The sequence below is a fragment of the Trematomus bernacchii genome, unplaced genomic scaffold, assembly GCF_902827165.1.
Source record: "Trematomus bernacchii unplaced genomic scaffold, fTreBer1.1, whole genome shotgun sequence".
Taxonomy (NCBI): domain Eukaryota; kingdom Metazoa; phylum Chordata; class Actinopteri; order Perciformes; family Nototheniidae; genus Trematomus; species Trematomus bernacchii.
Window position 1 is genome coordinate 139,190 of NW_022987859.1, and position 21,591 is coordinate 160,780.

A 21,591-nucleotide genomic window follows, 5' to 3' on the forward strand; every position below is an offset into this window, starting at 1 on the left:
GTGAGACACACAGGTGAGACACACAGGTGAGACACTCAGGGTGAGACACACAGGTGAGACACTCAGGGTGAGACAGGGTGAGACACACAGGTGAGACACACAGGTGAGACAGGTGAGACAGACAGGTGTATAGCACTGTCTGATTGGCTGACAGATAGATAGGTGTGTGTGTGTAGCATTGCTCTGATTGACTGATAGACAGGTGTGTGTGTGTAGCATTGCTCTGATTGACTGGCAGATAGATAGGTGTGTGTGTGTAGCAGCGCTCTGATTGGCTGACAGACAGGTGTGTGTGTGTAGCAGCGCTCTGATTGGCTGATAGACAGGTGTGTGTGTGTAGCAGCGCTCTGATTGACAGATAGATAGATAGGTGTGTGTGTGTAGCATTGCTCTGATTGACTGATAGACAGGTATGTGTGTGTAGCAGCGCTCTGATTGGCTGACAGACAGGTGTGTGTGTGTAGCAGCGCTCTGATTGGCTGACAGACAGGTGTGTGTGTGTAGCAGCGCTCTGATTGGCTGACAGACAGGTGTGTGTGTGTGTAGCATTGCTCTGATTGACTGACAGACAGGTGTGTGTGTGTAGCAGCGCTCTGATTGACAGATAGATAGGTGTGTGTGTGTAGCAGCGCTCTGATTGGCTGATAGACAGGTGTGTGTGTGTGTAGCAGCGCTCTGATTGACTGATAGACAGGTGTGTGTGTGTAGCAGCGCTCTGATTGGCTGACAGACAGGTGTGTGTGTGTAGCAGCGCTCCGATTGGCTCACCTGCAGCAGCCTTGTCTATGTAGTGCAGCTCGTTGTAGAACAGGCTCTTCGTCGGGTATTTCTCTCGCACCACGTTGGCGATGTAATGCAGCAGCGTCTGCTTCCTGTCTGTGGACTTGGTCTCCAGCAGCTGGAACACACACACACACACACACAACACTCAGATTGTGTGTGTGTGTGTGTGTGTGTGTGTGTGTGTGTGTGTGTGTGTGTGTGTGTGTGTGTGTGTGTGTGTGTGTGTGTGTGTGTGTGTGTGTGTGTGTGTGTGTGTGTGTGTGTGTGTGTGTGTGTGTGTGTGTGTGTGTGTGTGTTGTGTGTGTGTGTGTGTGTGTGTGTGTGTGTGTGTGTGTGTGTGTGTGTGTGTGTGTGTGTGTGTGTGTGTGTGTGTGTGTGTGTGTTTACCAGGTCTAAGCTCTGCAGTTTGAATCCGTAAACAGCTCCTCTCTTGCTGCTATTCATATAGTTCCCCAGAGCCAAGATGATCTACACATTCATTATAGGACAGATTGTACACACACATTCATTATACAACAGATTGTACACACACATTCATTATAGGACAGATTGTACACACACACAGGCAGTATACCACACACTGTGTATTTAACACAGTACAAAGTGTATCTCTATAAACTCAGACTGACCTCCAGGATCTTCTTGAACTTCTGAGAGGATTTGATAGAAACTGAAGCAGCGATGATGGCGTGGAGTTGCTGAGGAAACACAAGAGAGAGAGATCAGTTTAGCTGTCTGTCTGTAACCTGTCTGTCTGTCTGTAACCTGTCTGTCTGTAAGCTGTCTGTCTGTCTGTAAGCTGTCTTTCTGTAACCTGTCTGTCTTTCTGTAACCTGTCTGTCTGTCTGTAAGCTGTCTGTCTGTAACCTGTCTGTCTGTCTGTAAGCTGTCTTTCTGTAACCTGTCTGTCTGTCTGTAACCTGTTGTCTGTAACCTGTTGTCTGTAACCTGTCTGTATGTAACCTGTCTGTCTGTAACCTGTCTGTCTGTAACCTGTTGTCTGTAACCTGTTGTCTGTAACCTGTCTGTATGTAACCTGTCTGTCTGTATGTAACCTGTCTGTATGTAACCTGTCTGTCTGTAACCTGTCTGTCTGTATGTAACCTGTCTGTAACCTGTCTGTCTGTATGTAACCTGTCTGTCTGTATGTAACCTGTCTGTATGTAACCTGTCTGTCTGTAACCTGTCTGTCTGTAACCTGTCTGTCTGTATGTAACCTGGCTGTATGTAACCTGTATGTCTGTAACCTGTCTGTAACCTGTCTGTCTGTAACCTGTCTGTATGTAACCTGTCTGTCTGTAACCTGTTGTCTGTAACCTGTCTGTCTGTAACCTGTCTGTATGTAACCTGTCTGTCTGTAACCTGTTGTCTGTAACCTGTCTGTATGTAACCTGTCTGTATGTAACCTGTCTGTCTGTAACCTGTTGTCTGTATGTAACCTGTCTGTCTGTAACCTGTTGTCTGTAACCTGTCTGTATGTAACCTGTCTGTATGTAACCTGTCTGTCTGTATGTAACCTGTCTGTATGTAACCTGTCTGTCTGTAACCTGTTGTCTGTAACCTGTCTGTATGTAACCTGTCTGTCTGTAACCTGTTGTCTGTAACCTGTCTGTATGTAACCTGTCTGTATGTAACCTGTCTGTCTGTATGTAACCTGTCTGTCTGTAACCTGTCTGTCTGTATGTAACCTGTCTGTCTGTAACCTCTCACCGGTGTCAGCATCTGCAGATTGTCGCTGAAGTTGCCCATGAAGGTGAGGATGGTCATGCGTTGGTTGAGCCTCTCGATGCGGCTAAACTGCATCATGAACCTGTCTTCATCGCTCAGAGCCTCCAGAGGTTTCCTGTCTTTCTCGTACTGACGGAGCAGCTTCACCTCGGCCTCCGTGGGCAGGAAACGCATCAGGCATTCAACGAAGTCCACTCTCACCGTCCGGAGGTCGAACCTGAGGACATACAGAGGGACTGCAGTCAGCCGACAGCCAGCCGACAATCACATCCAGCCAACAGTCAGCCAACATCCAGCCAACATCCAGCCAACATCCAGCAAACATCCAGCTGACATCCAACTAACATCCAGCCAACATCCAGCTGACATCCAACTAACATCCAGCAAACATCCAGCTGACATCCAACTAACCTCCAGCCAACATCCAGCTGACATCCAACTAACATCCAGCTGACATCCAACTAACATCCAGCCAACATCCAGCTGACATCCAACTAACATCCAGCCAACATCCAGCCGACATCCAGCAAAGATCCAGCCGACATTCAACCAACATCCAGCCAACATCCAGCCAACTTTCAGCAAAGTCCCAGCCAACATCCAGCAAACATCCAGCCGACATCCAGCAAACATCCAGCTGACATCCAACTAACATCCAGCCAACATCCAGCCGACATTCAACCAACATCCAGCCAACATCCAGCCAACTTTCAGCAAAGTCCCAGCCGACATCCAGCCAACATCCAGCCAACATCCAGCCAACATCCAGCAAACATCCAGCTGACATCCAACTAACATCCAGCCAACATCCAGCTGACATCCAACTAACATCCAGCCAACATCCAGCCGACATCCAGCAAAGATCCAGCCAACATCCAGCCAACTTTCAGCAAAGTCCCAGCCGACATCCAGCCAACATCCAGCAAACATCCAGCCGACATCCAGCCAACATCCAGCAAACATCCAGCCGACATCCAGCCAACATCCAGCAAACATCCAGCCGACATCCAGCCGACATCCAGCAAACATCCAGCCGACATCCAGCCAACATCCAGCCAACATCCAGCTGACATCCAACTAACATCCAGCCAACATCCAGCCAACATCCAGCAAACATCCAGCCAACATCCAGCAAACATCCAGCTGACATCCAACTAACATCCAGCCAACATCCAGCTGACATCCAACTAACATCCAGCCAACATCCAGCCGACATCCAGCAAAGATCCAGCCGACATTCAACCAACATCCAACCAACATCCAGCAAACATCCAGCCGACATCCAGCCAACATCCAGCTGACATCCAACCGACAGTCAGCCGACATTCATCCGACATTCTAGAGATTTCACTTAGTGCTGTTGTTGTCTTACGTGTGGATGGCGCGACAGATAACCTCTGACCCCTGACCCGCCTTCCTCAGAGTGATGGCCAAGTTTTTAGACCGGTTGGCATCCAGCAGAGAAACTTTGGACGGAGCTTTCTGAGGAAGTTTCTGTCTGGAAAGAGTCAAGTCCACCGCCGGACCCTGAGCCTTCGTCTTAAACAGCTCCTCAAACTCCTCCACGTTAATGTCCTGAGAGAGAGACAGGTACAGAGAGACAGTCAGGTACAGAGAGACAGACAGAGAGACAGACAGGTATTATAATGTCTGTCTGTTACCCCAAGGATGGTCTCATCGTCGATGTCGTTGAAGACGGTCCCGTTGATCTGGCTCGGCTTCAGAGCCACCCAGTTCAACACCGGCATCCGGAACTTGGTCTGGATCGGCTTCTTTATCTTCACCGCTGCACGCAGAGAGACAGGTGAGCAGGGAGACAGGTGAGCAGGGAGACAGGTGAGGAGAGGGACAGGTGAGCAGAGGGACAGGTGAGCAGAGGGACAGGTGAGCAGAGAGACAGGTGAGGAGAGGGTCAGGTGAGCAGAGGGACAGGTGAGCAGAGAGACAGGTGAGCAGAGAGACAGGTGAGCAGAAGGACAGGTGAGCAGAGAGAGACAGGTGAGGAGAGAGACAGAGAGAGACAGGTGAGGAGAGGGTCAGGTGAGCAGAGGGACAGGTGAGCAGAGAGACAGGTGAGCAGAGAGACAGGTGAGCAGAAGGACAGGTGAGCAGAGAGACAGGTGAGGAGAGAGACAGGTGAGCAGAAGGACAGGTGAGCAGGGAGAGACAGGTGAGGAGAGAGACAGAGAGAGACAGGTGAGCAGAGAGACAGGTGAGCAGGGAGACAGGTGAGCAGAAGGACAGGTGAGCAGAGAGACAGGTGAGCAGAGAGACAGGTGAGCAGAGAGACAGGTGAGCAGAAGGACAGGTGAGCAGAGAGACAGGTGAGCAGAGAGACAGGTGAGCAGAGAGACAGGTGAGCAGAGGCAGGTATTCAGGTTAACCGTAAGATAAAAGAGGTTAAATGTGAGAGATGTTGAAAGATTGTAGAAGACATACAGAATAACTTGAGAGGACCCTCTGCCAGCAGAAGAGAGACAGGTGAGCAGAGAGACAGGTGAGCAGAGAGACAGGTGAGCAGAAGGACAGGTGAGCAGAGAGACAGGTGAGCAGAGAGACAGGTGAGCAGAGAGACAGGTGAGCAGGGAGACAGGTGAGCAGGGAGACAGGTGAGCAGAGAGACAGGTGAGCAGAGAGACAGGTGAGCAGAAGGACAGGTGAGCAGAGAGACAGGTGAGCAGAGAGACAGGTGAGCAGAGAGACAGGTGAGCAGGGAGACAGGTGAGCAGAAGGACAGGTGAGCAGAGAGACAGGTGAGCAGAGAGACAGGTGAGCAGAGAGACAGGTGAGCAGAGAGACAGGTGAGCAGAGAGACAGGTGAGAGGACCCTCTGTCAGCAGAAGAGAGACCCCCCCCAGCTGTTATAGAAAACACATGTTTTGATATCAATGACATCTGTCCCACAATACATACACATATATACATGTGTATTTTTACCTGCGAGTCCGGAGTTAAAGATGACAGTGGGTCCGGAACCCGGGAGAGGGGGAGCGCAAGGGGGAGGGGGGGGGAGGCAGGACGAAAGTTCACTGGTCCGACAGGGAGGGGGGGGGGGAGGTGGTGGAGGGGGGGGGGGGAGGAGCAGGAAACGACCCATTGGAAACTGAAAAGTTAAACAGGAAACTAGATTACTTTCTCTTTATGATTGAAGACCAATCCAGCGCTCTGATTGGTGGAGGTGAAACTGACCTGTGCCTGGCATTGGTGGAGGAGGTGGGGGAGGGGGCGGGGCAAGCATCCCCGTAGCTCCACCCATCCCTGGAGCCATGCTGTGATACGCTACGTTCTCTGGACTGTGGAGATCAATCATTGGTTGGTTATGAAAGTTATAAAGTAGGTCACGGCTCAGACTCTTATCAGGAGAACAAACCAAAAATAGATTCAGAGAACCATTGACCTCCAGGTAGCCTCTCACCTTGGGGACAGGTTAGGACAGGGTGGAGGTGAGGGGGAGGCAGAGTCCCCCACCCCCCCGTCTCCCTCTCCTCTCGGGGGCTGTGGAGCTCCTGGTCCTCCGGCCTGCTGAGCCTCCTGAGCCTGGCGCTCCAAACGACTCTGTCTCCGGATCGTCTGGTCCTTCTCCCGCACGATCCGCCGCAGCGTGTGCACCTGAGAGTTACTGCTGGCGTACACGTCCTGTTCACAGACAGTTAACGGGTTAACAGACAGCATGTTAACGGTTAACAGACAGCATGTTAACGGTTAACAGACAGTTAACGGTTAACAGACAGTTAACGGTTAACAGACAGTTAACGGTTAACAGACAGCATGTTAACGGTTAACAGACAGTTAACGGTTAACAGACAGTTAACGGTTAACAGACAGCATGTTAACGGTTAACAGACAGTTAACGGGTTAACAGACAGTTAACGGTTAACAGACAGTTAACGGGTTAACAGACAGTTAACGGTTAACAGACAGCATGTTAACGGTTAACAGACAGTTAACGGGTTAACAGACAGCATGTTAACGGTTAACAGACAGTTAACGGGTTAACAGACAGCATGTTAACGGTTAACAGACAGTTAACGGTTAACAGACAGCATGTTAACGGTTAACAGACAGTTAACGGTTAACAGACAGTTAACGGTTAACAGACAGTTAACGGGTTAACAGACAGCATGTTAACGGTTAACAGACAGCATGTTAACGGTTAACAGACAGTTAACGGTTAACAGACAGTTAACGGGTTAACAGACAGCATGTTAACGGTTAACAGACAGTTAACGGTTAACAGACAGCATGTTAACGGTTAAGAGACAGCATGTTAACGGTTAACAGACAGTTAACGGTTAACAGACAGTATGTTAACGGTTAACAGACAGCATGTTAACGGTTAAGAGACAGCATGTTAACGGTTAACAGACAGTTAACGGTTAACAGACAGTTAACGGGTTAACAGACAGCATGTTAACGGTTAACAGACAGTTAACGGTTAACAGACAGCATGTTAACGGTTAACAGACAGTTAACGGTTAACAGACAGTTAACGGTTAACAGACAGCATGTTAACGGTTAACAGACAGCATGTTAACGGTTAACAGACAGCATGTTAACGGTTAACAGACAGCATGTTAACGGTTAACAGACAGTTAACGGTTAACAGACAGTTAACGGGTTAACAGACAGCATGTTAACGGTTAACAGACAGTTAACGGTTAACAGACAGTTAACGGTTAACAGAGTTAACGGTTAACAGACAGTTAACGGTTAACAGACAGTTAACGGTTAACAGACAGTTAACGGTTAACAGACAGTTAACGGTTAACAGACAGTTAACGGTTAACAGACAGTTAACGGTTAACAGACAGTTAACGGTTAACAGACAGTTAACGGTTAACAGACAGTTAACGGTTAACAGACAGTTAACGGTTAACAGACAGTTAACGGTTAACAGACAGTTAACGGTTAACAGACAGTTAACGGTTAACAGACAGCATGTTAACGGTTAACAGACAGCATGTTAACGGTTAACAGACAGCATGTTAACGGTTAACAGACAGTTAACGGTTAACAGACAGTTAACGGTTAACAGACAGCATGTTAACCACACTGGCTCTAGTCAGCAGTCATACACATGCTATCTCTATCTATCTATAAAGCTCCAGTTTATATAAATGATTATTAAACATGATAAATCTCTATTTATAGAGATGATTATTAAACATGATAAATCTAAAGGTTCTGACCCGGGTCTGGTCCAGCTCCTTGTTGGTCTGCATCAGCTGCTTCTCCAGCTCCACGATCTTCAGCATCGCCTCGTTCTCCACGTCCAGCACCCGGGCAGACATCTTAGAGACGGACATTGAGACAGGTCAGATAGACAGGTAAGAGACACATAAAGACAGACAGGAATACACAGGTCTCACCGTGCCCAGGTTCTCCTCCAGTTCCTCCACCCTCTCCAGAGCAGCAGTCTTGGTCTCTGCGTCTTCCAGCAGCGTCCCAACGTCAAACACGTTGTCCAGGTACGCCTGGATCTGAACCTGCAGCCGGTCGCTCTCCGTGTGCTTCAGCCTCTGAGGGAGACAGGTGGGGTTAGTGCAGGGAGACAGGTGGGGGGGTGGGGGGGGGCAGGTGGGGTTAGTGCAGGGAGACAGGTGGGGGGGTGGGGTTAGTGCAGGGAGACAGGCGTGTGATTGGCTGACAGAGGGTCATGTGACGTCTTACAAGCGTGTGATTGGCTGACAGAGGGTCATGTGACGTCTTACAAGCGTGTGATTGGCTGACAGACGGTCATGTGACGTCTTACAGGCGTGTGATTGGCTGACAGAGGGTCATGTGACGTCTTACAGGCGTGTGATTGGCTGACAGACGGTCATGTGTTTACCTCCAGGTGCTCGTCCAGGTTGAGTTTGGTGAAGTCGTACTGCAGGTGGACTCTGAAGTTCATATCCTCCACCGAGTGAACCACGATGTTGATGAACTGCATGCAGGCCACCTGAGAGACCGGTAACAACAACACACTGTTACTTAGCAACCAATGTTCAAAGTATTATCATCTAACACACACTGTCCTCCGCTCCCAGTTATGACAGTATGATGTACCACCAGGAGACCTGCAGGTCAACATGAAGGGCTACCTGAACAAAGTTCAAACTGTTTCAATTCTCCATACCAGAAAGTCGATGTTGTCGTCTTCGTTCTTAAAATGTTCCATCAACTTTTCAAAACGCATCGACTCTGAACACACCTGCAACACATAGATTTATAAATCACCAAACATCCATCCACCCAACCAGCCCATGAGACATTCATTATGTGTGTGTGTGGTTTCTTTACAGTTTTGAAGTTGTCGAAGGCCGACAGGATGATCTCATGTCCTCCTCTGACCAAACAAACTGCCGCCAGCAACTCCAACACCAGAGCCTTTGTCCTGACGACGAGAGACAGGTGAGAGACAGGTGAGAGACAGGCGAGAGACAGGCGAGAGACAGGCGAGAGACAGGCGAGAGACAGGCGAGAGACAGGCGAGAGACAGGCGAGAGACAGGTGAGAGACAGACGAGAGACAGACGAGAGACAGACGAGAGACAGACGAGAGACAGGTGAGACAGGTGAGAGACAGGCGAGAGACAGGTGAGAGACAGGTGAGAGACAGGCGAGAGACATGCGGCGAGAGACAGGCGAGAGACAGGCGAGAGACAGACAGTTCAAACGTGTGTGTGTGTGTGTGTGTGTCTGTCTGTCTGTCTGTCTGTCTGTCTGTCTGTCTGTCTGTCTGTCTGTCTGTCTGTCTGTCTGTCTGTGTGTGTGTGTGTGTGTGTGTGTGTGTGTGTGTGTACCTGGGGTTTCTGTTGTTGAGGCTGAGGGCGATTTCGTTGACGGCGTGAGGGTGAGACATCACCATGTTGAATCCGTACTGGGGACACAGGAAGAATTACAGTATATACATAAATATATATAAATATCATTATAAAACGGACAAGTCCAATCAAGCAATCTGATTGGTTCTTAGCCGTGATATACTGAGCGTATACCACGGGTAGAATTGTAGTTACTTTTCACAACAAGTCAGTATCCCTCCACGTCTGAGAAAAGCTACAACCGTTACAGCTGTTACATTACGTCCGTTAGGAAACTAACTAACTAACAAACTAACTAACTAACTAACTAACTAACTAACTAACTAACTAACTAACTAACTAACTAACTAACTAACTAACTAACTAACTAACTAACTAACTAACTAACTAACTAACTAACAAAGCTCAAGATGGAAACATGTAAGGGATAATGTGCAGCAAGGACGTATTGACCGTTGTTAAAGGACGCTCACATCTGCAGAAAGAAGTCCGGTCGATTTAACTGTATACAGTTGGGCTGAAAAGCAAACTGCATGCTGCTTGCTTTTCAAACTGGAACAAGAAAACAGTGGAGAAGTAACGGGGCAGAAACCCTCCTTTTTACGCAGCGGTCCAGACATAGACATCAAACGGCAAAACATACTCAGTGTGCAGTTCCTTTGGCATTAGGGCAGGGGTATCTAGATACTTCCCAAGGTCTGACATCATGAAGTGTGCTACTTTTAAAGCAAGCAACCATGTTTTCAAATCTGTAATCAAAAAGGTCCTCAAAAACATTTAAGGTTAACTTGGACCTCCGGGGGGGGGGGCGGGGGGGGGGTCTCACTATGGAGGAGTGGATTGAGCAGTGCCTATCTCCAGAACAAAAAGCACCTAAACGACGACATGCAGAGCTACGTGAAGAGCAGGTAGACCAACTGGAGAAGTATCACCATTCAAAAGCTTTCTGATGCGGGTCTTGAAACAAAGCAGAGACATGATGACCGTTAGTGGCCTCAGGTGAGAAAGCTCTCTCCAGAGCTACTGGAAGCCCAATCTCAGGGACCGGAGAAAGTGGAGCAATATTCTCTCCACGCCAAAGAACAGCCTAGAACAACCTCAGCCTATACAAGTAACCACGTAAGCCATGCTGCTGATGCTGGACAGGTTTTCAGAGGCTGCACAATAAACAACAACATACACATGAATGTAAATAAATAGCCAAATAATGGATCAACGCTCTCTGTCTAATATGTTCGCTAGCTGTTAGTGTTGTTGCATAGCAACCACCTCGCACTATGTTTCGTGCAGAAGGCAACAGGAGGGACTATTTTATTTTGAACATCATTATTTACTAATAAAAACTATTTAAATTAGAGTGTGTATTTTTCTTTCATATTGCCACACTTGGTAACCGTTTTATAAAAGCAATAGCTCACTTCAGGCCGTGATATATGCTCATTATATCACAGCTAGGGGGTTGAACCACGCCCCTTAGCTGTGATATAATGAGCATATACCACGGCCTGTCGTGAGCTATTGCTTAAATATATATATTATAAGTATGCTAGTACCTGGTAGTTCATGACGGCTCTCAGACACATGACACAAACGTGTACGTCGTCTTTCTTGCAGACCAGTCTTGAGTTCTTCAGAGTCCGGCGACTGGGCAGCGTGTTGGAGCGAGTCACCATCGCAGAGCTGCAGAACACATGTTGTTAATGTATTTATTATCTGTTTCCTATCCTTTGAGAAGTCTCTTGTTTCCAGTGTCTATGGGTCTCTCTGTGTGTCTCTGATGTCTCTGGGTGTCTCTGGGTGTCTCTGAGTGTCCCTGGGTGTCTCTGGGTGTCTCTGGATGTCTCTGAGTGTCCCTGGGTGTCTCTGGTGTCTCTGAGTGTCCCTGGGTGTCTCTGGTGTCTCTGAGTGTCCCTGGGTGTCCCTGGGTGTCTCTGGGTGTCTCTGGGTGTCTCTGAGTGTCCCTGGGTGTCTCTGGTATCTCTGGGTGTCCCTGGGTGTCTCTGGGTGTCTCTGGGTGTCTCTGAGTGTCTCTGGGTGTCTCTGGATGTCTCTGAGTGTCCCTGGGTTTCTCTGGGTGTCTCTGGGTGTCTCTGGGTGTCTCTGGATGTCTCTGAGTGTCCCTGGGTTTCTCTGAGTGTCTCAGGTGTCTCAGTGTCTCTCAGTGCCTCTAATACCCCTTTCACACCAACGCAACTCCGGTTCAAGCTCCGTGCTAGAGCTTTTCAGGTTCAGAACCGGTACTTCGGTTTAGCTCCGGCTCTTTTCACACCGCTCAGAGCCCGACTGGTGCTGCCGCTGCTGCGTCATGACGTCACAGTTTACGTCGCTGAGTTTCTCCCCAACGGGCCGGGGACTGCGTTGCTTTTAATCATACGAAGCCAGATTAAATTAAATAAGGACTTCTCCAACCTTATACTTTTCTCCAGAGTGCCGTGGTTCATTGTTTATTAAAGTGTTTCATTTAGCGACCGCTGCAGTGCTGGCTGCTCTTCCACGGGAGTTTATTCTCCCGTTAGCTCCGGGTTAGCTCACACGGCTCTAAAGTATTCACTGTCTGACTGTCACACAAGCAGCTGATACATATCCCCAGTTCCCCTTAAGTGAATGTGTGTCAGTCTGAATTGACGCTGTTTGGCATCACAACGCTGTTATGAAAGTTTCTCTGGTATAACAGGGGTGATGTTAGCATAGCAACCGAAGCTAAACTGACTACTTGCTAAGCCGTTTTCTACAGGCACTTTTTACCGGCGTATTTTTCATTATGATTCTACTTGTGATAGTCGGACATGACAACCTGTGCAGCCCATGTATTGATTCCATCCGATAGCTGCTATAATAACAAACGTCTGCCTGCTCTCCACAATGATCAATAACAGCGAACGGATGGTCAAAGTAAGATACAAATAAACAGAATCACATGAAGCCTGGTTAGTGTTGCCTGACTTTCATAAAGCGTGTTTTTTTTAACAAGTGTGTGGTTGCGTTCTAGTCACTTTGCTCAGCACTACTGCTGGTTACAACTTTTATTTGCCGTACTCGCCTTAACTGTTATCTCAGGTTAATCTCGCCCCCCTCCGACGTAAGCGGTTCTTGCTTCTACACGGACAACTTTTTGGTGCTCGAAACGAACCGGATTCCGGAGCTTAGAGGCGGCTCCGCTGCGGGGTGAACAGGACAACCGGTGCTTTTCAAGCACCAGCTCCGAACCGGCCCCGAAACACCGTTGGTGTGAATGGGGTATCAGTGTCTCTCAGGTGTCTCTCAGTTTCTCTCAGGTGTCTCCAGTGTCTCTCAGTGTCTCTCAGTTTCTCTCAGGTGTCTCCAGTGTCTCTCAGTGTCTCCGGTTCTCCGGTTCTCTCACCTGATGGAGTGTCGGGCAGCTCTCGGTCCGGAGGAGGAGGGCGAGGGGAGGCCAGCGTCTCCGTGAAGATCCTCGATGGAGCGGCTCCAGGGCGAGTCGATGGAGGACGCCTCGCCTCCAACCTCCACCTGCTCCCCATCAAACCTACAACAGAACCACAGTCAGGTTCTCCTTCAGTGTCAAACCTGCCAACAACAGAACCAGAATCAGCGGGTTCTCCTCATACAAGCTAAACCTACTGCGTTCACCACATGAAGACGATCAGGTTGAAACACTTGGTCTGTCTGTTAAATCAGTTTTATAAAGCCAAGAACATTAGAACACTTGGTTCTCTAAAGACAGGAATGTTAAAACACTCGGTTGAGTCGATTCTCTAGAGACAGAAACGTTTAAACACTCGGTTCTCTTGGTTCAGTCGGTTCTATAAAGACAGGTACGTTAAAACACCCGGTTCTCTTGGTTCAGGTAGTCGGTTCTATAAAGACAGGTACGTTAAAACACCCGGTTCTCTTGGTTCAGTCGGTTCTATAAAGACAGGTACGTTAAACACTCGGTTCTCTTGGTTCAGTCGGTTCTATAAAGACAGGTACGTTAAAACACCCGGTTCTCTTGGTTCAGTCGGTTCTATAAAGACAGGTACGTTAAAACACCCGGTTCTCTTGGTTCAGTCGGTTCTATAAAGACAGGTACGTTAAAACACCCGGTTCTCTTGGTTCAGTCGGTTCTATAAAGACAGGTACGTTAAAACACCCGGTTCTCTTGGTCAGTCGGTTCTATAAAGAAGGTACGTTAAAACACCCGGTTATCTTGGTTCAGTCGGTTCTATAAAGACAGGTACGTTAAAAAACACCCGGTTCTCTTGTTCAGTCGGTTCTATAAAGACAGGTACGTTAAAACACCCGGTTCTCTTGGTTCAGTCGGTTCTAAAGACAGGTACGTTAAAACACCCGGTTCTCTTGGTTCAGTCGGTTCTATAAAGACAGGTACGTTAAAACACCCGGTTCTCTTGGTTCAGTCGGTTCTATAAAGACAGGTACGTTAAAACACCCGGTTCTCTTGGTTCAGTGGGTTTTCTAGGGAACAGGAAGTGGTTCCAGTGTTTGTGGGTTCAGACTCACGTGACGGCGTACTGAGCGAAGGACAGATATTCTACGAGGACATCCAGACCCCGGTTCTCCTCATTCAGGAACTCCCTGACCCACCTGTAGACAGACAGGTAGAGACAGACAGGTGTCAGACAGACAGGTGAGATACAGACAGGTGAGAGACAGACAGGTGAGATACAGACAGGTGAGAGAGAGACAGGTGTCAGACAGACAGGTGAGAGACAGACAGGTGAGAGACAGACAGGTGAGAGACAGACAGGTGAGAGACAGAAAGGTAGAGACAGAGAGGTGAGAGAGAGACAGGTGAGAGACACACGGGTGAGAGACAGACAGGTGAGAGACAGACAGGTGAGAGGCAGACAGGTGAGAGACAGAAAGGTAGAGACAGACAGGTGAGAGACAGACAGGTGAGAGACAGGTGAGAGACAGACAGGTGAGAGACAGAAAGGTAGAGACAGACAGGTGAGATACAGACAGGTGAGAGAGAGACAGGTGAGAGACAGGACAGGTGAGAGACAGACAGGTGAGATACAGACAGGTGAGAGAGAGACAGGTGAGAGACAGACAGGTGAGAGGCAGACAGGTGAGAGACAGACAGGTGAGAGACAGAAAGGTAGAGACAGAGAGGTGAGAGACAGACAGGTGAGATACAGACAGGCGAGAGACAGACAGGTGTCAGACAGACAGGTGAGATACAGACAGACAGGTGAGAGACAGACAGGTGAGAGACAGACAGGTGAGAGACAGAAAGGTTAGAGACAGAGAGGTGAGAGAGAGACAGGTGAGAGACACACGGGTGAGAGACAGACAGGTGAGAGACAGACAGGTGAGAGGCAGACAGGTGAGAGACAGAAAGGTAGAGACAGAGAGGTGAGAGACAGACAGGTGAGATACAGACAGGCGAGAGACAGACAGGTGTCAGACAGACAGGTGAGATACAGACAGACAGGTGAGAGACAGACAGACAGGTGTCAGACAGACAGGTGTCAGACAGACAGGTGAGATACAGACAGACAGGTGAGATACAGACAGGTCACATACCCGATGTGATTGGTCCGAAGAGAAATCTCCAGTTCTCTGAGCATCTGAGTCGACTCCTGAACCCTCCGTCTGAACTTCTGCAGACAGACAGACAGACAGACAGACAGGCAGACAGACAGGCAGACAGGCAGACAGACAGGCAGACAGACAGACAGGCAGGCAGACAGGCAGACAGACAGGCAGACAGACAGGCAGGCAGACAGGCAGGCAGACAGGCAGACAGACAGACAGACAGACAGACAGACAGACAGACAGACAGACAGGCAGACAGACAGACAGGCAGACAGACAGACAGACAGACAGACAGACAGATATGAATATTATATTGTGGCGATGATGAGAAGAGACTTCCTGTGATAGAGTTAGTTGTAAAGACATCATCTAGAAACTACATTTCCCAGCTCACCTTGCGTGTGACGGCCGGGTCCAGGAAGCCTCTCAGTTTCTGGATGTAGGTGTGGGGGGGGTTCTTCACCTGAAACCTCTCCTACACACACACACACACACACACACACACACTGTGAGCTCTGCAGGTGTGTGTAGTGTTAGTGGTTCTAAAGGGTTCTCCTCTCACCTGGTCACAGATCAGCTCCCACTTCTTGTCGCTGTCGTAGGACCTGAGCAGACGCACTTTATCAGGAGGGAGGTTCATGGAGTTCTGGACAGAGGAAGCAGATATCATACATCTGTACTGTATATATATATATATACACACATCATATATCTCTACTGTGTGTATATATATATGAACCAGATACACATCATATATCTCTACTGTGTGTATGAACCAGATACACATCATATATCTCTACTGTGTGTATGAACCAGATACACATCATATATCTCTACTGTGTGTATATATATATGAACCAGATACATATCATACTATGAACAAATATAAACGCAACACTTTTGTTTTTGCTCCCATTGTCCATGAGCTGAAATCAAAGATCTGAGACTTTTTCTATGAACACAAAAGACCGTTTTCTCTCAAATATTGTTCACAAATTCTGACTGAATGTCCTCCAGAGCTTCATGTTCATTTTTCCACCATCAGTCTCCACAGGCGTCTCAGAGAATCTGGCACATCCAACCGGCCTCAGAACCGCAGACCAGGACCCCCACATCCAGCCTCTCCACATCCAACAGACCATAGACCTGATCTACTCTCTGTGAAGGAGACGTGTTGCACTGCGTGAGGCCAGTGGTGGTCACATCAGACACTGACCCCCCCCCCCCCCCCCCCCCCCCAACCCGTTACTACAGTAACCAATGTCTGTTTTCAAGACAGCTTAAAGCTCAGCTGTGAGGTGGGTTATTAAAAAGTGCTCACTAACACGGATTGAACCCAATTTGTGAGGGTTAGTAATAACAGTAATAACAGTAATAATAGTAATAGTAGTGATAACAGTAATAACAGTAATAATAGTAATAACAGTAATAACAGTAATAACAGTAATAACAGTAATAATAGTAATAGTAGTGATAACAGTAATAACAGTAATAATAGTAATAACAGTAATAACAGTAATAACAGTAATAATAGTAATAACAGTAATAACAGTAATAGTAGTAATAGTAGTGATAACAGTAATAACATAACAGTAATAACAGTAATAATAGTAATAGTAGTGATAACAGTAATAACAGTAATAATAGTAATAACAGTAATAACAGTAATAACAGTAATAACAGTAATAACAGTAATAATAGTAATAACAGTAATAACATAACAGTAATAACAGTAATAATAGTAATAGTAGTGATAACAGTAATAACAGTAATAACAGTAATAATAGTAATAGTAGTGATAACAGCTGTGCAGCTCTATTTATTGACCTTTCCAAAGCGTTTGATACCGTCGATCATCGCATCTTAAAGCAGAGGCTACTCAGTATTGGCTTATCCAGCCATGCAGTGGGGTGGTTTGTGAACTACCTCTCTGAAAGGTCCCAATGTGTTCACTTTGATGGGCTGTCTTCAGAGTGGTTAAACATTACTAATGGTGTTCCTCAAGGTTCTGTTTTAGGTCCACTTTTATTTTCCATCTACATCAATAGTTTAGGTGAAAATGTCAATGGAGCAACTTTACATTTTTATGTGGACGATACCGTGATGTACTGTGCAGGTCCCTCCATTAAGGAGGCTGGTGTTAAATTACAGGCTGTTTTTAACATTATTCAGACTCAGCTCTCTGAACTAAAGCTTCTTTTAAATGTTGAGAAAACCAAGGTAATGCTCTTTTCTAAAGCTAAAAAGACACCAGAGCCTGTTTTAGATATTTTAACTACGCAAGGAATAAAACTTGAAGTGGTTAGCTGTTATAAATACCTTGGTATCTGGCTTGATGATTGTCTCACTTTTAAACGTCATGTCAATAACCTGCTTAACAAACTGAGGGTTAGACTAGGTTTCTTCTACAGGAACAAGTCCTGTTTCTCGCTCGAGGCCAGAAAAAGTCTCTGTGACCTTTTGACCTGTGCTGGACTATGGTGATCTGATCTATATGAATGCACCTGCCCATTGCCTGGTCAAGTTAGATGCTGCGTATCACAGTGCACTGAGATTTGTGACAAACTGTAAAGCATTAACTCATCACTGTACCCTGTATGCAAGGGCTGGTCTGCCTTCACTAACTGTACGGAGGCTCAGTCACTGGTACATTTTTATATATAAAGCCATGTTAGGGAAACTTCCATCCTACATCTGCTCCCTGATCTCACGGCGAATTGTAAGTGGCTACTGCCTGAGATCGCATGCTGTGGTTTTATTAAATGTGCCAACTGCTAGGACTGTCTTAGGGAAGATAGCTTTTAGATGCGCAGCTCCTCTGTCCTGGAATAGTCTGCAATTAAAATGGAAACTGAGCAATCTGGTGCCACTAAATGTTTATAAAGCTCGGTTGGATGCTACTGAATCGGAAGCTGTTGGTACCTGTGCATGTGGATAGTATGTAAATTGTAATCCCTGTAATGAAGCTGTATAATGTCCTTTTGTTGTTCTGTTTATGTTTTTAATGTTTCATGTGGAACCTACTTGAGCAGGTCTCCCTTGAAAAAGAGATCAATGATCTCAATGGGATACAACCTGAATAAATAAAGGTGTGAAATGAAATGAAATGAAACAGTAATAACAGTAATAGTAGTGATAATGGTAATAACAGTAATAACAGTGATAATGGTAATAACAGTAATAACAGTAATAATAGTAATAGTAGTGATAATGGTAATAACAGTAATAACAGTAATAGTAGTGATAATGGTAATAACAGTAATAACAGTAATAATAGTAATAGTAGTGATAACAGTAATAACAGTAATAGTAGTGATAACAGTAATAACAGTAATAACAGTAATAATAGTAATAGTAGTGATAATGGTAATAACAGTAATAATGGTAATAACAGTAATAATAGTAATAGTAGTGATAATGGTAATAACAGTAATAACAGTAATAATAGTAATAGTAGTGATAATGGTAATAACAGTAACAACAGTAATAATAGTAATAGTAGTGATAATGGTAATAACAGTAATAACAGTAATAATAGTAATAGTAGTGATAATGGTAATAACAGTAATAGTAGTGATAATGGTAATAACAGTAATAACAGTAATAACAGTAATAGTAGTGATAATGGTAATAACAGTAATAACAGTAATAACAGTAATAGTAGTAATAGTAGTGATAATGGTAATAACAGTAATAATAGTAATAGTAGTGATAATGGTAATAACAGTAATAACAGTAATAACAGTAATAATAGTAATAGTAGTGATAATGGTAATAACAGTAACAACAGTAATAATAGTAATAGTAGTGATAATGGTAATAACAGTAATAACAGTAATAATAGTAATAGTAGTGATAATGGTAATAACAGTAATAACAGTAATAGTAGTGATAATGGTAATAACAGTAATAACAGTAATAACAGTAATAGTAGTGATAATGGTAATAACAGTAATAACAGTAATAACAGTAATAGTAGTGATAATGGTAATAACAGTAATAACAGTAATAACAGTAATAGTAGTGATAATGGTAATAACAGTAATAGTAGTGATAATGGTAATAACAGTAATAACAGTAATAACAGTAATAGTAGTAATAGTAGTGATAATGGTAATAACAGTAATAACAGTAATAGTAGTGATAATGGTAATAACAGTAATAACAGTAATAACAGTAATAGTAGTAATAACAGTAATAACAGTAATAATAGTAATAGTAGTGATAATGGTAATAACAGTAATAACAGTAATAATAGTAATAGTAGTGATAATGGTAATAACAGTAATAACAGTAATAGTAGTGATAATGGTAATAACAGTATACAGTAATAACAGTATGTATTAATGGTAATAACAGTAATAGTAGTGATAATGGTAATAACAGTAATAACAGTAATAGTAGTGATAATGGTAATAACAGTAATAACAGTAATAGTAGTGATAATGGTAATAACAGTAATAACAGTAATAACAGTAATAGTAGTAATAGTAGTGATAATGGTAATAACAGTAATAATAGTAATAGTAGTGATAATGGTAATAACAGTAATAACAGTAATAACAGTAATAGTAGTAATAACAGTAATAACAGTAATAATAGTAATAGTAGTGATAATGGTAATAACAGTAATAACAGTAATAACAGTAATAACAGTAATAGTAGTAATAACAGTAATAACTAGTGATAAGTAGTGATAATGGTAATAATAGCCTAATATTCAAGAGAACATTTTCTTTTTTGTTCATAGAAAAAGTCTTATATTAGAAATATGATGATGAACAATGGGAGCAAAAACTAAAGTTGTGTTTATATTTTATGTATATGAACCAGATACACAATATATATATATATATACAGTGTAGATATATTATGTGTATCTGATACTATATATATATATATATACTGTATACTTTGATACTGTATACTGTTTATTAGTACAGTATTTACTCGCCTACATTCTGTCTCTGAACAATTTGATATTAACAGATGGAGGATCCTAACCTGACTACTGAAGGAAAACCAGAATAATACTTAAATACATAAGAATACAATACATATAAATACAAATAAGTGAAATTCATAAAACCCCAAAAAATAATAAAATAACGAAAAAATAAATATGTAAAAAAACGATGTCTATAATCCCTGATCAGTGTGTCCATGAAGTCACAGTACAACATGGTGTGTGTGTGTGTGTGTGTGTGTGTGTGTGTGTGTGTGTGTGTGTGTGTGTGTGTGTGTGTGTGTGTGTGTGCGCGTATTAAAAAGGTATTGTGGTTGTCTATTCTGTGTAGCTTGTGTATTATGGATGTGTGTGTGTATAATGTGAATACTGGTATATATATAGTGTGCAGTGTGTATATCATGTATATATCATGTATATGTGTATTTACCAGCGCGATGGAGAACCTCTCCTCCAGCTCGGTGGGTTCGGGCATCGGGAGGCGGGCCGGAGCGGCTCTGGACCGGATCACTGCGAGCTGAGACTCCATGCTCTCCGCGTTCCCCATCACTATCCCGGGTACACTGATGACTATCCCCGGTACACCGACCACACACGGTCCAAACGGCGGACACACACACGGTCGGTCTGTCGGAACACACCCACTGAACAGCGCGTCCCCCCCTCACAGGAACATGTGGTCTGCCATCATGCAGCCGCGCTGAGGCCGTCTCTCCGTTTGCCCCTCCTGTCTGTCTTTCTGTCTGTCTGTCTGTGTGTCTGTGTGTCTGTCTGTCTGTGTGTCTGTGTGTCTGTCTGCCTGTCTGTCTCTCTGTCTGTCTCTCTGTCTGTCTCCCTCCTCCTGTCTGTCGTCACACGGTCAGGTGTCTCTCTCTCTCTTTGTCTCCCGACTCACCGCCGCTGATGGAGCTCCGCCGCCGAGAGAGAGTGTGTATGTGTGTGTGAGAGAGAGTGTGTGTGAGTGTGTTTGTGAGAGAGAGAGAGTGTGTCTGTGTGTGAGAGAGAGAGAGAGAGAGAGAGAGAGAGAGAGAGAGTGTGTGTGAGAGAGAGAGAGTGTGTGTGAGAGAGAGAGAGACATTTGTGTGTATGCATGTGTATCGCGTGTCGCAGATCAGCCGGTTAATCCTCCCCCCCCCTCCCCCACAGGAAGAAAGAGAGCCCCCCCCCATACAGCTGCAGTCTTTGTCTCTCTGCCCCCCCCCCCACCGGCCACAAGCCCCGCCCACAGATGATTACAAATAAACACACTTATACATTTACTGTATACCTAAATATATGTGTGTGTGTTTATCATCATGTATTTGTACATGTTACACACACACACACACACACACACACACACACACACACACACACACACACACACACACACACACACACACACACACACACACACACACACACACACACACACACACACACACAGTCAGTCTGATGGTCTCTAACAGTTTCAGCACCACGGACAGAGACAGAGGAGTTATACAAACGTATAAATACTGTACATATACTGTATATATTGGTGTGTGTGTGTGTGTGTGTACCACTTTGCTGTTTTTTAAAATATACATTAAAATATATTTTCAATTAAACCATTAAAGCTGATATAAGACTGAGTTTATCATGGTCCCTAATGCTCAATATTAATAAAGATAATAATAACAAAAACAACAAAAACATGAAATTCCTTCAAACCTTAATTTCCTCACTTTTGATATAAATGTTTTAATGACTCTTACTGCTGGTTTACTGCAGCCCTTCAGTCTGTTGGTGAATCAATCAATCAATCAAT

The 21,591-nt window shown here is 45.1% G+C and overlaps 1 protein-coding gene and 1 long non-coding RNA gene across 2 annotated transcripts in view; one reads left to right on the top strand and one right to left on the bottom strand.

The window, feature by feature from the left end:
- The window catches only part of LOC117469132 (formin-like protein 2), a 25,479-nt gene extending 4,751 nt beyond the window's left edge, over positions 1–20,728 (bottom strand). Inside the window, 24 exon segments of the mRNA XM_034113510.1 lie at positions 769–898; positions 1,171–1,251; positions 1,413–1,481; positions 2,494–2,728; positions 3,884–4,086; positions 4,173–4,297; positions 4,951–4,971; positions 5,449–5,579; positions 5,581–5,614; positions 5,701–5,804; positions 5,927–6,147; positions 7,701–7,802; positions 7,881–8,030; positions 8,342–8,452; positions 8,630–8,704; positions 8,794–8,887; positions 9,296–9,372; positions 10,870–10,996; positions 12,678–12,821; positions 13,796–13,879; positions 14,825–14,901; positions 15,231–15,311; positions 15,399–15,482; positions 20,233–20,728. Coding sequence (XP_033969401.1) covers positions 769–898; positions 1,171–1,251; positions 1,413–1,481; positions 2,494–2,728; positions 3,884–4,086; positions 4,173–4,297; positions 4,951–4,971; positions 5,449–5,579; positions 5,581–5,614; positions 5,701–5,804; positions 5,927–6,147; positions 7,701–7,802; positions 7,881–8,030; positions 8,342–8,452; positions 8,630–8,704; positions 8,794–8,887; positions 9,296–9,372; positions 10,870–10,996; positions 12,678–12,821; positions 13,796–13,879; positions 14,825–14,901; positions 15,231–15,311; positions 15,399–15,482; positions 20,233–20,349 — 2,677 coding nt within the window. The 5' untranslated portion in view covers positions 20,350–20,728.
- On the top strand, positions 4,196–8,954 carry LOC117469133. Its single transcript, XR_004554559.1, has 3 exons — positions 4,196–4,315; positions 8,348–8,463; positions 8,796–8,954. It is a non-coding gene; the product is annotated as an uncharacterized LOC117469133 (long non-coding RNA).
- Positions 20,729–21,591: the final 863 nt, after the last annotated feature.